Here is a 17,119-nt window from a genome sequence, read left to right as displayed (position 1 = left end):
TAGCATGTAGTCTAAAGATATAAATTGTATGAACTCTGATATATTTTATAAACGTTTTGAATAAGTTAAATGTTATAAAAGTTTTTAAATTACTCATTATTTATACGAATAAATGTTTGAAAAGTCAATGTGACACTTCGGACTCGTATCCGGGTCGGATACGGGTTGGGGGTGTTACAGGTATCGAGTCTCACAATCGGTGAACTTTTTGCTCAAGTAATAAATGACTCTTTTTTTTCCTGTACTCGTCATGTTGCCCTAGCACGCAGCCCATTGAATTCGCAAAAACCGTCAAGTAGAGAATTAACGGTCTGTCAGGTACTGGTGCTACTAGTACGAGGGAATTGGACATGTATTTCTTAATAATTTCCAGAGTCTCTTGGAATTCGTTATTCCATACCTCATGATTATTCTTCATGAGCAATTTGAACATCATATTGCACTTATCGGTTAGCTGAGAAATGAATCACGATATATAATTTAGTCTTACTCAAACTTCTTTATGCATGCGAAGTGATAGAAGGTCTTGAATTGCCTTGACATTATCTGGATCAATCTTGATTCATTTCTGACTCACCACGAAGCCTAATAGTTTCCCTGATTTTACCCTGAAAGTGTATTTGGCTGGATTGAGCTTTAATTGGTACTTTCTCAATCTTTGGAACAATTTTCTCAGATTCTGTACATGCTCTTCTTCTGTTCGGGATTTGGTAATCATATCATCCACGTATACTTCAATTTCCATATGCATCATGTCATGGAAAAAAGTTACCATGGTTATTTGATAGGCTGCCCCATCATTTTTCAAACCAAACAGCATCACTTTATAGCATAAAGTCCCTCACACGGTTATAAATGTTGTTTTCTCCATGTCATCAGGGTTCAATTTGATCTAATTATACCCCGAGAATCCATCCATGAAGGAAAACCAAGAATGCCCCGCAGTGTTGTCTACCAGAGCATTTATATGAGGCAAGGGAAAATTGTCATTCGAGCTAGCCCTATTAAGGTCTCGATAATCCACGCACATGCGGACCTTCCTTTCTTTCTTAGGTACCAGAAATATATTGGCTACCCATTCGGGATATTTTGCCTCTTGAAGGAAACCTGCATCAATTTGTTTCTTTACTTCTTCTTTGATCTTTAATAACATTTCTGGCTTCATTCTCCTAAGTTTATGTTGAACTGGCTTGCATTCTGGTTTAATGGGCAACTTATGAACTACTATATAACTGCTTAACCTAGGTATATCTTGATACGACTATGCAAAGACATCTTTAAAATCTTGGAGCAAACTTATCAATTCCAGCCTTATTCATGCGGATAGAGTAGCGCCAATTTTTATCTATCTTTTTACTTCATCTATTCCCAAATTTACGAGCTTTGTTTCTTCTTGTGGGGTAGAATTTTTTTCTCCTCCTTTTCCATCAATCTTAACAGCTCATTAGGAACTTCACAGTCTTTCTCATCTTCGCACTCATTGACTTCTTCCAAACACAAAGGTCGCTCGAAATGTATCTTGTAATTGGCCTCAGGAACATTTATGCTAGTGTTATTGTGACATCTGCATAAAATTTGACTCAGAAGTATTGGAATGTAAAGAATAAAAAATATAAAACAAAGAATGAGATGCAAAGAACGCGATGCAAAAATACGAAAAATGAAATTAATTGCTATTTGAGAAAATAAGGAAAATATCTTTCATTAATCAATTTTGGTAACATTTAGTTTTACAAAAAGTTCCTTTAGATACTTTTAAAATGCTAACACAAGTTATCTATGGGCATTTCTTTGGGTTAACCCTAAAAACTACAAGGAGGTCTTCAGTCGTTCAGTTATCGAGCTTTTCACGGGAAAACAATTATGGATTCCAGCTAAAACTTTCCAAGCTAGTATCCCCTGGTAATCATGTTTATCGATAGTCCTTTCAAAACTTCTCTTATTCATTCCTCTTTTCTTGTTAACTCCTCAATCTGATAGCACTGGCTAACTGCTGCTCCACGTCGTATACTCCTCCAAATTTGAAGGAGTTATTTAGATGAGGGAATGACATAAGTTATGCAGGGATATCATCTCATTTCATCCTGGCTTTTCTTGCTTCAATCCTTTTCCTCAGCTCTTGGCAACATTGATGGAATGTTTGCATAAGCCCAGGCCCAAAATGGTCCCTCTTTCATTAGATGGTTACGGGTCGTACCATTCCCTGTAGATCCTTTCCCAGTCCCTTGTCAGTCTTTTCCCCTCTACCCAGGGTTTGCCTTACTACCATTTTGGTACAATCTGATAGCGTGAGGCATGGAATTTTGCTTTCTTCGGCTACATACGTTGCATTAATGAACTATAAGGCCCTGAAGGAGTATTCCAAGGCGTCTTCATTGACATCGATGTAAGGGTATCAGATGTTACAGAATAAATGATTTCTTATTTAGCTTCGATGCTAACCAACCTTCCATCAATCATGAATTTTAACTTCTGATGTAGAGATAAGAAACTGCCCATGCAACGTGGATCCAAGGTCTCTCTATTAAGCAGTTATAGGTTGGGTGGATGTTCATCACCACAAAGTTAATGTTGTAGATGGTAGGTCCAATTAACAAAGTATATCCATTTTCCTCATCACGTTCTTTTAGGTTCCATCGAATGCCCTAACGACATTGTGATAAGCTCTCATGTGTGAGCTATCTACAAATCCTTTACAACATAGCCAAAGGCATCACGTTTAATGCAGTCATGTTATCTATTAAAACATCTGATAAGATATGGTCGTGATATTTAAAGCCTTGATGGATTTTATTCCTCCTTCCGAGATTTCATCATCAGTTAATGTAATATAGTTATTTGAAACTATGTGTCCCACGATTCGATCTAACTTATGTGTTAAAATATCCTCATGGATGAATGTCTGGTTGAGTACTTTCAACAAGGCATTCTGATGTACTTTTGAGTTGATTAACATCCAATATTGAGATTTTGGCCTACTGCTTATGAAGTTATTCCACTATGTTGTATTCACTATGCTTTAAGAACCTCAGGAATTCACGACCCATAGCTTCAATTACTGGCTCATTAATGATTGGTGGAGGTTCTTCGTTGAAAATTTTCGGTACTACCACTGCCTTGGCTTTGGCTTTTTCCTTGTCTACCTCTATGGACGCCTCAGGTGAGTAACATCTTTCACTCCTCGTAAAGTGACCTACCTCACTTCCTTATTCTGTGAGTGGCTTCTTTTCCTTCCGTATTCTCTCAGAGGACCTCGACCCCTCTGTTATAGATACACTTGTTGTATAACTCCAAGTAACATGTCATGTGTACTTGAATGGGAATAAAGACGGAGTTGTAATCATAACTTTAGGAGTTGTTGATGATGCGCTCTAGTTTCTTTGTTTAACTATGATGATCATAGGATTCCTCGTTCCCTGCATCCTGTTAAAGTCATCCATCATACAAACATCCATCTTTCGTTGGCTTTCCTCTTTATTAAAGAATTCCAATTCACTGTTGTTCATCATCTCTTGAAGTAATCCTCGAAAGTCATAGCAATTCTAAATCTCGTGATCTTCCTTTTGGTGATACTCACAATATATTTCATGTCCAATCCATTTTGGCTAGGGATCACCCCCGATCATTCTTGATATGTATAGTTGTCTGAACACACATCTAAGAGGAGATTTGACTTCTAATACATCCTTCTTTATCCTCTTATTTTCCCTATCATCGATTATATTGACTCATTGCCCCCTATGATTGGGCAAGGATGAGTGTTTGCAGTTGGGGCTTTGAACTCCAGGTCTCTAGTGTTGATGAGATTTTACACAATCTTTTTTAATGTTAGGCAGTTCTTGATGTCATCCCAGTGATCCCTGCATGGTACTCGCAGTGGGCATTGACATTATACCAATGAGGGTAAGGTGACTGTAGTAGAGTTAACTTATAGGGGCGTACCAAATCTGATTTCAATAGGGAGGCATATATTTTTAGAATATGACACTGACACAGGTGAGAAAGTCATCCTCGTGATCTCTTTTCTTGGCTCTCTGCTCCCATGGGCATTTACTTTCTTTACCCTAGATTGGGTGATCGTAACACTAGTCGCGAAGTTTTTGTGGTAAATGTTTGTATGATTCACCTAGTTCACTTTCATTTTATAATAGGCTTCTTTGACCCTTATTCTCCCTCAATTTTACCACTCTTAATGGAATTTTCAATCAGTTCTCCTGAAATGACCAGGTCAGCAAAATTCTTAGTGGTATTTCCTAACAGACGCCCAAGATATTGTGCCTTTAAGGTATTTACAAAAATGATGGTAGCCTCCTTTTCTAGTAAAGGCGGTTGCACTTGTACTACCACATAATGCCACCTCTAGGCATACTGCCTAAAGGTTTCATTGTTTCATTTCTCCATGCTTTACAAAGTCCATATGTCAGGTACTAAGTCAGTAATGTGGCGGTACTGCTCCAAAAACGCCCTACTAAATCTCTCCATGATTTGACGTGGGATTTGGTTAACTGGTTGTACCACTTTACAATCGACCCGATCAAACTATCCTGGAAACAATGTATCAATAACTTTTCATTCTTGGTATAGGCCGCCATTCTTTTATAGTACATAGTGAGGTGAGAATATAGACAGGTGGTACCATCGTACTTTTCAAAGTCCGATACTTTGAAATTCGGGGGAAGTATAAGATCAGGAACTAAGCTTAGCTCCCTTGCATCCATTTCATAAAACGGCTGTACTTCTACCGACCATACTCTTTCCTCCAGACTCTTCAGTTGTTGGGTTATCTAACTATTGGCCTTCTCTTTTTCTTCTAATTTATTAAAGTCGGGCGACAACTCTTCTATGCCTAATTTGACAGGCCTTACCCTAGCAGCAGGTGGGTAGTTCATTGAGGATGTGGGCTCTGTGTGTTGTTGTTGGTTGGCCACGTAGATTCAAGGTCGAGTCTCTTGTGGAGCTGGAGTTTGAATAGAAATGTGCACAGGTATAAAACCTGGAGGAAGTGGGACTGGTGTAAAACCCGACAGGAGCTAAGGTTCAGATGCATACCCAGCTGGGTGTGATAATTTAGGTATAAAACTTGAGGATGTGAGGGTTCTTGATCGGACGATGTTGGTTGGTCAGCATTAGTCTTTCCAGTTGTCGAATGCTTTTTAAATATGTCCTCAATCTTCTTCAGTAGGTCGAGCTGTGAGCTTGTCATTTATGCTTCAATTTTACTCAGCCCTTCTCTCATTTCCTCTTTTGTGTCCCTGTGGTCTAGCTCAATTTGGGATAGTCTCTCTTCCATTGTTTTGGTTGACTTACGAGTACCGTAGGGGTTAAGGTGTATGTCAGGATCACTACAAATGACCAAAAACTGTATTTTATTATTTGGTGTCTTATTAAATGAATGAATGTTAAAATACAAGCATTAAGATTTAAACATTAGAAAAACATGAAAATGCAAGTCAAATGATATTGATTCCAAAATAACTAGTTCATTCAAAAAGTTCTCAAGAACACAAAATGCCTAAGAACTCCAGGCAAATAAAGTACATCCACAAAGAACTATATATATAATATCTAACCATATCTCCTAACTTCTCAAGCTCTATCATCATCTCTATAATGCGTCGCTTTTCTTTCGACACTGGAATCACAAAAACTCTTAAAGTCACCGCTTCTTCAGACAACTCAAAGACTTGTCGAGAAACCCTACTTGTCTGATCCACTGTCTTCTCAATCGCTTCATGCTGCATATGAATTGTATCATTAGCTTGACGCAGTGCAATTCCCAGCTCTTGATTAGTCAATTCTCAGCTTCCTTTGAGTTGTTGGATTCGTTCATGACATCTTTGTACTATCACTTCCAACTTAGCAATATTGAATGTTAAATCTTCATTTTCTCGCCTAGCCATTTCTAGATCGGATGAATAAATCAACTTTCCCCTTCCAACTCAGTTATCCTCTTCTTCAACGTCTCATTCTCCCTTCGAAGAAATATACCATTGTTGTTGTAGAGAATCAGAAAAGCCTTCTCCAAACTAATTAGTTGTGATTCGAGTTGTTCAATTTGTTCTTGCCTCTGCTCTAACTCTTGATTGGCCTCATCCCTTTGTTCCTTTAATCTTTGGGCATAATGCATGGCTTACTTCTTTTGTTCTTGGCTTCTTCTCGCGCTTCTCTCCATTAAATCGAGCTTCATCTTTAAAGCCTTAGCAGTATGATGTAGACCTTTGAATTTCATGTTCTTCTCCAAGTCTCTAAAATCCCGGTCCAGAGCATCAAAATTATCTTTGACTTTCTCATTTTCCTTAGCTAACTACTTTACCACCCCATCTCGCTTAATTAGCTCGAGTTCCCACATCTTCTTTCATTTGAGAAACTTCTCTGCTCCTTCTATCTAGATTCATCAACCTGATTTCTTTTCTCAAAAGGTCAGCTTCAGTCGGGAGCCTTCTTAATCGATCATCCATGGTCAACCTATCTTCTAAATTTGGTTTCGGGGTGTTATCATTGATCCTCCATGACTTTCAAATCTCATAGGCTGATGTGAATGTTGGTTCTATCATCTTGAAGTTCATAAAATAGGGTTTTTTCCAGGTATTGTAAATCTTCGAGAACCGATTTCGGTAATTTCGGGTAGAAAAAGAAAACTCTGCCTCTTTCAACCCATGAATAGCTGGTATGAATTACTGGGTACTGAATTATCGAAATGCTATTAAGGGAGTATAACCAACTTCTCACCATAGTCCTTGTTATATAAAAAAGTTGTCATTGTCGCATATGTATGGTATGTCTTCATTGGGAAACCAATACTCTCTCTAGACTATCTCGGTGTCTTTCATATTTCATAGGACCTCAACCCAATCTTTTCTTTTGTGAGGTTCTAAAATTTGGCACTTGTCAAGGAAATCCACCAGATGAGAGAAATATGTTTGATGCTTTCAAGCCCAACCCTTTTCAACTATCCAATAATGACTCACCACCATACTAGCACAACTGGTAAACTGACCTCCACCTAATCGCCTACACTGGTTTAAGGACATGAATGTTTCTGCTGGGATTACTAGTGCGTGATTTATTTTTCTAGCAATGACTTTGAAAAAAATCAATTATAGCAATGTCGAAGTGATCTTTTTTCTCAGGAAAACCACCTAGCCATACAATGCGAGTGCAAAGTGATCTCTCCTCTTCTTGGATGGTGTTTGCTCGTAAATCAAACTTTTTAGTTAAGCCCATGAGATCCCATCATTCTGAATATATTCTTCGACCCATTCTTTAGTCTTTCCCGTCAAAGTAACCATTTTGGTTGTGAATCCTTTGGGTCGGATCGCTTAGTTTAAAGTGAGTGCCTTTTGACATTTAGCATGTTCAGTAAAGCAGTATATTCTTCAAGCGTAGGGTTCATGTATGCTTTGCCAAAAATGAAGCAACGATAAACAGGATTCCAGCATTCAGCCAAAGCTCGAACCACTATTGCATCGATCGGTACCCTCAGTAACTCGACTATGTCCCCGTAGGCTTCTCTGAATAACATCTTCTTAGTCTCATCCCAACTAGCCCATTTCTTGATAACTCTGAACAATGTGCTTGCTTAACACCGATAATAAATTCTCTGGCAACATAGATTCTTCACCAACTGTATTACTGTCCCCAAACCATACTTGCTCATACTCTGACCATGTCTGAATATTTATCACATTCTCGGTCCTAACGGAAGACATTGCTTCTTTAAGTTCTTTTTATAGTAACCATATAATCTGGGAATCAATATCTTCTATACAATTTTATGAAATGAAAATGAAAATGATACATACAATCAATAAACAAAGAGATGGGTCAGTAACATTCGATTAATTCAAAGAATAATTAATGCGGACTAGTAAAATTTAAGGAATTTGGACGTAAAGCGCACCAAAGAAAATTAAAATCCTAACCACGTGTGTTCTATTCTCATAGGTTATCTATATCGCTCTAGTAGGGTAGGTTTGCTAAATTTTCTACATATGGATGGGTTCTAGCAAAGGTTCCCAAGCCATTTATTCAACCCGCTAAGGTTGACTCTGATTCTGGCCCATCACAGACTTGCGAATCGGATTCAGCTCAGGGGATCACACCACTAAAAGTTTATCTCGTATATGATATCTGGATAGGCAACTTAGGATACTTTCCAGAGATACTTTATCATATCCACACAAGGAATCCCAATGCTTCTCATGAGGTGTGACGTTTCTCCCTGCTTAGGTAAATTGGGATTGAGCTCGGGTTTAGATCCATGATGTAACGATTCTAAATAAATTCACAGAAATGTAAGCATTAACCAGAGAGAAAATTATTTTTTATTTGCAATAATATAACGAACAGTAATTAAATAAGATCGAACTCATAATTTCTAAAATCCTAAATATAGGGTAACTGACTCGTGGCTCTACTCTCAAGTTGTTTAAAAAACAAAACGTCTCCCCAGCGGAGTCGCCAAGCTATCGACACCGTTTTTCTCTCAGGCAGGGAAAGACCATTATCGACTTGGGAGGGTTTTCTTTGAAAAGGTTATGAAATGTGAGGAGTCGCCACCAATCATTTAAGGTGCAATTGGGACACCATAAAAATGTGATTTTAATAAAATATTTTATTTTTATCAAAATACCAAGTTTTAGGGTCTGCAAAATCCAAAAATCATGTACGGGAATCAATTACGTGTGAGATATACTATTAATTCCCTAATAAGTGAACATTGTCTTAGGTTTAAAAATAAAATGCAATCAAACAAATTTGTATTTATCCTAATTAAGCTAAGGGTAAATTAAGGCACTCTCTATCTTAAAGTGTCAAATTATGAGAATTAAAGAACCTAAAGGAACAAACCTAGAAATGTAGGTTCTAAAATTAACTCTATTTGATTTTTAATCAATTATTGAATCGAATAATCGAGATGGTCCCTTGAGCATTTAGGCGAGGGCCGACTCGAATTATTCCCTAAATTTAGAGGATTATATTGAAATTTAGCTAAAAGTGGAGGCTCTATTTAACCTATTTGATTATGTTAATTTAGAAGTCTAATTGAAATTTTAAGGACTAGAGGGTCAAGATCTAGAATCTAGAGTTCTAAAAAAATAAAAGTTCAGTAGTCTAAATCAATAACTCCTAAAATTTAAGGACTAATCAAAAAATCAAAGTTCTAAATAACATCTAAATTAACCTATTAAAAATTATGGGATTAAATTAAAAGAGTTTTAGAAAATTAGTCAATGATTAACAAATTAAAAGTTTCAACAATTGACTCGAGTAATCGGGCATCTTATGCGAAAACTCGGTTCGAATTGCTCCCTAATTAAAACTAAGGTGCCACCCTAATTACTAGATCTGATTCGTCTTACCAACCTAATATAAGGACGAAATCTAAAACTAGTTAACTAAAAACTATGAAATGTTAAATATAATAACAAACACAATTAAGTAAATTAAAATAAGCAAGCAAAAACCTCAAAGAAATGAAAAATAAAAAACAAGGATTAAATTACATGAATATCAAATTACTAGGATTTAAAAAATAAATTAAACATGTAATAAGGGCTAAGTTGAAACGAATTAAAATTAAATGGCTAAATCTAAACACAATAAAAAAATAAGTTAGGGACTAAAATGCAAAAATATGCAAAAATTATAGGGACTAAAAACTAATTATCCGTATTATTTATGCCTAGAATACCCTATTAAACGAAAATGAAAAAATTACAAAATTAGTCTTGAAAAATTAAAATAAAATTTAAACAGTCACTACATATGACCAAAGTGTAAAAACACGCTAAACTTAAAGGAACTAAACAATAAATATACAAAAAATTATATAACATGCAAAGAAAAGGGAAAATAACGGTTTCAGTCCTCACATATGACCAAAATGCAAAAACACACTAAAGTTAGAGGGACTAAATAGTGAATAAACCAAAAATTATATAATATGCAACTAAAAGGGAAACTAACAGATTTGGTCCCTATAGGTGATCAAAATGTAAAATTGTGCTAAGCCTAGGGGTACCTAAGCGTGATTTTACCATAAACTCACTCTATATATACCACTTTTCATTTTTATATTCATTTTAACCAAAATCCCAAAAAAACCAGAAAAAGCTCTCCCTTGTCTATTTGGCCGGCCCATTGTCGGCAGCCTCGCACCCTGTTCTGACCGCCGTTCCGGCCACCACACGCGACGGTCGAAACTTCTAAACTAGCCTAAAATGACCCAAATCCCTAGATGTATTAACCTAGACCCTTATTTGGGGCTAAAAATACCAAAAAAAAAACTCCCTAAATACCTCGAAAAGCCCCCTTGACCTTTCGGTTTCCCTAACTCTGGCAACCTCCAACGAAGACCCCTATGACTCAGGTAACCAGATCTAACCCTCTTCCTTTCTCTTTTCTTTTTTTTTACTGTGATAAAAGTTTGGTTTTTGCAATTTTTTGAAACTAAAACGTTTTTTTTTTCTTTTCGGTTGTGTTCTGAAACTGAGGCTTTTTTTTTGTTTGCTGTTTTTTGGAAACTAAAAAAAGGATTTTTCTTTTTGCTTATTGTTATTCGAAACTAAAAAATCTCTTTTTTATGTACTCGAAACCTAAAAAACAGAGGGAAAATCACCTTCAAACTGTGCTTTTGCTTTCTGTATTGCTTATAGAAAAACCGGGAACCAAAAAAATCCCTTGTACATTGTTTATTTCAGGGTTTTATACCCATTACAGAAAAGAGAAAATGATTACAAGTTTTTTTCTTGTTTGTTGTCTCTGCATGTTGCATGGAGTGTTGGAGGTGGTGATGGAGTGTTAGAGCAACCTTCCTTTTCTTGGTGCAAGGATCAATAGCAGCTGATGGGGTGATTAGGGCGGCTACACTAGGGTTAGGTTTAGGTTAGGCTCTGGGTCGGTTTGGTTTGGGCTCCGGGTCGGGTTCTGGTTTGGGTTTAAATTTGGGCTTGATTCGGGTTTTATGTTTGGGGTGGTTTAGGTTGGACTTGAGGATCGATTTAGGGTTTAGGTGTTGGTTTGTTTTAATTTGGAGCCTGTTTGTATATAAAAATAATAATGGAAAAAATGGTGATTACAAATAAAATAACGTTTCTCAAATTTAAAACCTTTACAGACCAAATCTAATCAGACCAAAATGATAATAAAGTTTAATTTCAGGACTAAAATACTATTAAGCCTAAAATAAACGTTCATGTAAGCATCCACGTAAAGTTTTTTTTTCATAGAAGCCCGTACTATGTTATATCTATCTATCTATATCTATATCTATATATATATGATTTAAGACATTAAATTAAATTATTATTATTATCATCATCATTATTTTTTCTCTTCCTTATTATCATCTTTTGTATTTAATGTTTATTTAATTTTTTAAATTCTCATTTAAAATTAAATTCAGTAAAAACAATAAAATATATATTGGAATGAAATTCGAAGGTTTAATTGGTTCGTAATATGATATAATTTATTTTACAATGTTAATTTTTTATATGGTGTTAAAAATGACACAAAATTCAATTGAAGTGGATGAATTCTACTTGGCTTACAATTGTCATAGCCAAAAGTAAATTAGTGCAAATGGCATTGACGTCAAATATTAATTAATGTCTGATTAGACAAACTTTAAATCGGTCGGATAAGTTTTCAAAATCTGAAATTCTTCGTAACATTAGAATAATAAGAACTCAACATGTTCATTGGATTAAATTGCTTTCTGATAATTAATCACTTCGATTACGCATCCCTCTACTTTATATCTTCTCAATACAAATTTCAGAGTTGCATTAAAATAAATATTGATTCTTATTCCTCCCCCCCTGCTGTCTGTCGCTTCATTCCAGTTTAATATCAATGAATTGCTTGCTTTTCATGTAGCAGAAATTCGGAGCAAATACTTGGTTTCGTATCTTTCTAGAACATGCCCACCATTTTATTATGACTGTGCCTTATTTTAAATTTTTCTTTTATGTTATCCCAACATATTCCAATTAAAATATATCTCGTTTCTTCGATCAAATAGAGTATATCGATATATTTTAAACAATATGAGATCTATTCCTCGTATCACTAACTATCTTACGGACAAAAAATATTGTTAAAATATGAGTGGGAGCAGTGAATTAGATATATCACCCATTTAATCAGCAAATGGATGAAATTGTGTTCTATTATTGATGGTTTTTCGATAGAAAATTATTATTCATATAATGAGAGACGAACCCAGCATGTTATGTTAGAGGAGACGGACTTATAAAATTTTAAAGAGATTTTTAACAGAAAATATCTATAATATATATGAATTTAAAAATTTTAGAGGGTGACCGCTCCACCCGTCAGCTTCTAGGTCCATCCCTACGTACAATATTAAAATATAATATAATTATAATGATGTGTAATAAAATAACATGGGGGGAGGCAATGCAACGTTGGTGGTTTTCGCGTTTGAATCCCAACATGAAAAAATCAGATCGGTTGGTGGATTTCCCACATGACAAATGGGAAATACAACCGAAAGGTATTTCAATTAGGTTTAAAAGAGATTTATTCATTTATTTTAATATTAATCTTTAGGATTATATTTGAATCTCAACATCGATAAATTTAAATATATATATATATATTCATCCAATGTGTCGTATTTTTTATTATAAAAATTATGCTTATAATTCATGATCAACCACCAAATAATTAGCCGTTTCCAGATTCCACATTTTTTTCATTGTAATTGTTAAGAGATATGTGTTAATGGTTGATTAGTGGCTAAACTTTCTGGGTTTCTAACTAGTATTATAGTTAGGCAATCCATGGCCACTTTTGCCATGTCATTTCTGCACTTAAAATCAACCCAAAGTTGGCACTATCCGAATAGAATCCGATGCATCTGTATGTATATTTGCAGGATACGGAAAATGCAAATTAATCAAACTATTTTAAGAACAGTTAGTTACTTGCGTATGTATGCAAACCGATTCAGAAATTTTATTCCCCGAGATATATAGATCAGAATTATTTTAAATCAAGAGGTTATTTATAGAATAGCAAGAGGCATCATGCTCTTCTCTCACAAGACACAACTGTTATTATTATTGTTAATAGGTTAAGAAATTTCTGAACACTATTCAGAAAAGAAAAAGGTAGCACCGGATTTTCGTCGCATCCGATAGCAACAGTAGTTGAAACAGAAGTCGATGTTCCTCGATTCAACACGAGTGAGTGAAAAGATTGAAAAGGTGTGGAATAATAATTCCAGCTTTCAACGTCCTAAGATATGATACCAATTACCAGGCAGATATGGAGTTTTGTTTTAAGACACAAATAGTGTGTGGCTAAAACCTTGTCCGTTGAGTGGAAAAAGAGGGGCCCCGGTGACGAAGCAAGCAGTTTCTTTTTCAGCCCATCATCATGACATTCGTGTCGAATACAAATATATTCATTTAGTTGGTAGGTAAGCAGATGATTTGTACAAGCGTAAATAAAGATGAATTGATGCATGAGTTGTGTCTGCCTCATCTACTGAAGATTGTTGATGCTGGAATGGAATAGGGTTCATGAGATAACAATATTCGCACAGAATGGAATTTAATTCCGCATATAACAGTTTTGACATATGCCAACCATGGGAATTTCTTCCATTGTTGAAAAACTATAAATTTAGTGTTATAGAATCGGTGGGGGGGAAATGGGTAAAAAATTGGGAGAAAAAAGAAATTTTTAATTTTTAGTTAGGATTGTGAATTAATCGTGTTTGAATTAAGGACTTTTACTCATGTTCGTTTGTTTATTCTTAAATTTTAAATTTATATTTATGTTAGTATATTTAATTTTGTGATCGCGAAAACGGTGTCGTAGGAAGATTCATTGTGTGGTAAGGCTGCTTAGTTAGTTTTACTGTCATTGTTTACCAAAAGAAAAAATAACTGGTAAATAAACATATTTCTTATTTTTAGATCTAATAATCAAACATAAATATTGATAATTATATTAGAAATTAATGAAATAAACATTAATATTTTAAGTATATTTTATAGGAAAAAATTAACTTTAAATAAATGAATTTATAAATAAGTTTATTTGTGAGTATAAACGAACAGAACACAACTTTGTTTAAACTCGTACAAATATATTTTTTGTTTGTACTTATTTATTTAACTTAACAAAAGAAATAATATACGAACGATTCATTACTAATTCATCGAACGTTATGTTTATTTATAACTCTATTTTTTAATTAAATAATATTTAACTTTATATACAATTTTAAAATTCCTTAATATTTTTTTAAAACCATTACTAAGACTGCGATCAATAAGCCTCAACAATTTGACTTTTCGATCAAGCTTTAAAAAAAAATCTCTCAAATATTTGCCATGATAATTGATAGAGAAAAATGTGTTGAGAATTTAAAAGGATATTCCTATCTTGTGAAATTAAACATTTTACACGCAATGCATGCATAAAAAAGTTTGAACTACTTCTTGATTATTATAAAGATATTAATATATTGTAAACCAGACCGCCCTTGATCTTCAATTATTAATGCTACTTCCCCACTCAGATACGCCAATGGTGGTGTTGGTGTTGGTGTTAAACAACTATGTCATCGAGATTTTCCATTTATTTATTTGTTTAAAAGTGTTAAAAACATAGTTAAAGACAGAAAAAAGTTTAAAAAGATATACAAGAAATATATCTATAATCGACATTCATTTCCGAATCTCGATAACATACCAAGTTGTTTTTCCATTAACAAGTTGCGGAGAAGAGTCAAATAATGGAAATGCTTGATAATTTAGTACAGCACAGGAAAAAAGGCATCTTTTTACTTTCCACTCTGCTGAACAGCGTCAATTGTGGCAATGTCAAGCTTAGTGGAAGTAGCACAATATTTTTCAGAAATGGGTAGCTCTTGCTGGTTACAATCATCTTTTGCAGGTGCAGATGGTGGGGAAAAATCCTTGCCTTTACCCCACACCACGCAATAAAGCCCGATCGCGATAACGATTCCTCCTATGATGCTACAACCACAGTGAAACGGAAGAAGAACAAGGAAAATATTTATTTTAATGGAGGAATATGAAATGGATTTTGAAAAGAACAAATACTTTTTAGTTTTATTCGCAGTTGTTGAAGTTATCATTATAAAAAGGAGAATTCCTTGAATGTGTTGTTTTTCTGGAGCTTTCACTCTTTCCTCTATAGGATATTTGGAAAGAAGTTGATGTCTAATTTGCTTAATTATCAAACACCAAAGTTGTTTAAGGTAATGTATTATTTATTTAAAGTGGCTTTAGTAGTTTGGGGTTAGGTGTGTTAATGGACCAAAATTCCATTTTTTTTTTCATGTACGGGGGTTTCCATGTAAAGTCATTTAGATTACGGTGCCGGGAAATGTTACCGAAGTACCTTCCGAGATGAATTTGCTCGCCGAGAACGGCGGAACCGAGAGCTGCAACGATGATCATGCAGAGAGGGTTGAAGGCAGTGACAAATACAGGGCCTCTTGTTTTCATGACCAGACCTTGCACGTAATATGTAATTCCGGAGCTAATTATACCCTTCATTAAAACCAGATTGGCAGTAATTAGCATATACCACAAATAAATATGCTGTTCAAGTTTAGCTAATTAGGTAACCTGATAATTTGATTAACCATACTCAAATACTTATATATGTGGGCCTGGTGAGATAAAATTTACGGATAGGATTAACATACTTCATATTTATCTAAGTCCGACCTAACTCGAAATGTTTCCTAGACGTTTGATACTTACAGAGTACAATGGAGCAAAAAGCCTAGCGTTCCAGCCCAAAGCCCATCCACTAGGGTGATGTTCTACAGCCAATGCAATTGCCAAACTCTGGATGGTACCCGCCAAGCATATCAAGGAGGAAAGAGAGATTTCCGCCGTGTATTTCTTTATGGTAATTGACTGCACCATTTGAACAACAACAATTCAGTCATTAAATTGCCTCTGATTGCATTTTTTTTATACGCAGTTGCAGAGCATGGGATCCATTAGTGGAATGCCACGTAAGACAACTTACTTGCAGAACATAGAAACAGGACCAGGCAACACAACCGACAAGGATCAATAGTGTCCCAGGTATCCAGTGTTTATCAGACGAGTCGCTGCTCCCATGGCTGCTTGTGTTCCTTGACCATATTAAATCAATAACGGGGCCCTTGTAAAGTGTCATAAGTAAAGCTCCTGAAAGGGTCACCACGGTCCCAATCACCTTCGCTATACTGCGTATTTCCTTCATATTTAAATGCTCCAATCTGATCACACAGTTTATGAACCAATTTCAATGGTTGGAAACTAGTAGCTATAGAGCAGATAATTTTGGAGTATGCAAAATTCACCGAAAAATGAGTGCAATCACAAAGGTGACTGAAGGGACAGCATTCATAATTGCAGATGTAAATGATGCTGATGTGTATTTCATTCCCAAGTAAACGAAGCCTTGATCGAGGATTGGCCTGTCCACAAAAAAATTCAGACATCAAACACAAAAAAACACTGTTCCTAGATGAGTTGATTGGTCTGAATCAAACTGGAAATTTGTGTATGATTGGAATTTCCATGTAATGGTATTTACTATTACATAAGTATGAGGTGAGAAAGATTACTCTAAAAATCCCAAGGTCATTATTTGTAGGAAGATTGAAAATGTCATCTTCGGCCTTGTTTTCCTGTAAGAAAAAGGAGAATATGCATATAGAGATTAGTCTTATTTTTATTCGTGCCGCAGGCATATTCGTATTTGATATTCACATCAGAATCGAGAGCAACATAGATTGCTATTACTATGCATGAATGCGTGTACTATATGAGACAATTAGGATCACCTCTCAAGCACCAGTGCGAACGGTGCAAGTGCGAGTGCGGCAAAGGCATTACGATACACGACAAGCACGTAACGGTTCATGCCCTGGTTGAGAGTTACCATGCTGATTATGTACATCCCAGCCGAACCAAATTGCAAGAATATCATAAGTAAATAAGGCTTTGCCTTGCTGAAATTTGCACTCAAAGGTCCATTTGAAAGTTGCTCACTCATATTTGCTCTAAAACTCAGTAGATATGGGAAGATTTTATCTGAGTTATTT

At 35.3% G+C, this 17,119-nt stretch overlaps 1 protein-coding gene across 2 annotated transcripts; it reads right to left on the bottom strand.

Moving 5' to 3' along the window:
* Nucleotides 1–7,326: 7,326 nt before the first annotated feature.
* LOC120130078 (WAT1-related protein At4g08290-like) lies at nt 7,327–17,119 on the bottom strand. 2 transcript variants are annotated; one of them, XM_039147423.1, is made up of 8 exons: nt 16,859–17,119; nt 16,640–16,702; nt 16,373–16,489; nt 16,054–16,288; nt 15,780–15,938; nt 15,412–15,563; nt 14,810–15,023; nt 7,327–7,337 (listed from the first exon to the last, which is right to left on the bottom strand). In XM_039147423.1, exons 1-7 carry the CDS (start codon nt 17,068–17,070, stop codon nt 14,828–14,830), a joined length of 1,134 nt encoding a protein of 377 aa, XP_039003354.1. In that variant the 5' UTR covers nt 17,071–17,119; the 3' UTR covers nt 7,327–7,337; nt 14,810–14,827. The 2 variants fall into 2 exon arrangements, with proteins under 2 accessions (XP_039003354.1, XP_039003353.1); XM_039147422.1 differs by lacking the exon at nt 7,327–7,337 and having other exon boundaries at nt 14,729–15,023; nt 16,859–17,118.

This window comes from Hibiscus syriacus, unplaced genomic scaffold (assembly GCF_006381635.1).
Source record: "Hibiscus syriacus cultivar Baekdansim isolate YM2019G1 unplaced genomic scaffold, ASM638163v2 tig00110505_pilon, whole genome shotgun sequence".
Lineage (NCBI taxonomy): Eukaryota > Viridiplantae > Streptophyta > Magnoliopsida > Malvales > Malvaceae > Hibiscus > Hibiscus syriacus.
Note: the sequence above shows the minus strand (reverse complement) of the source record. Positions and strands in the feature narration are given on the sequence as shown.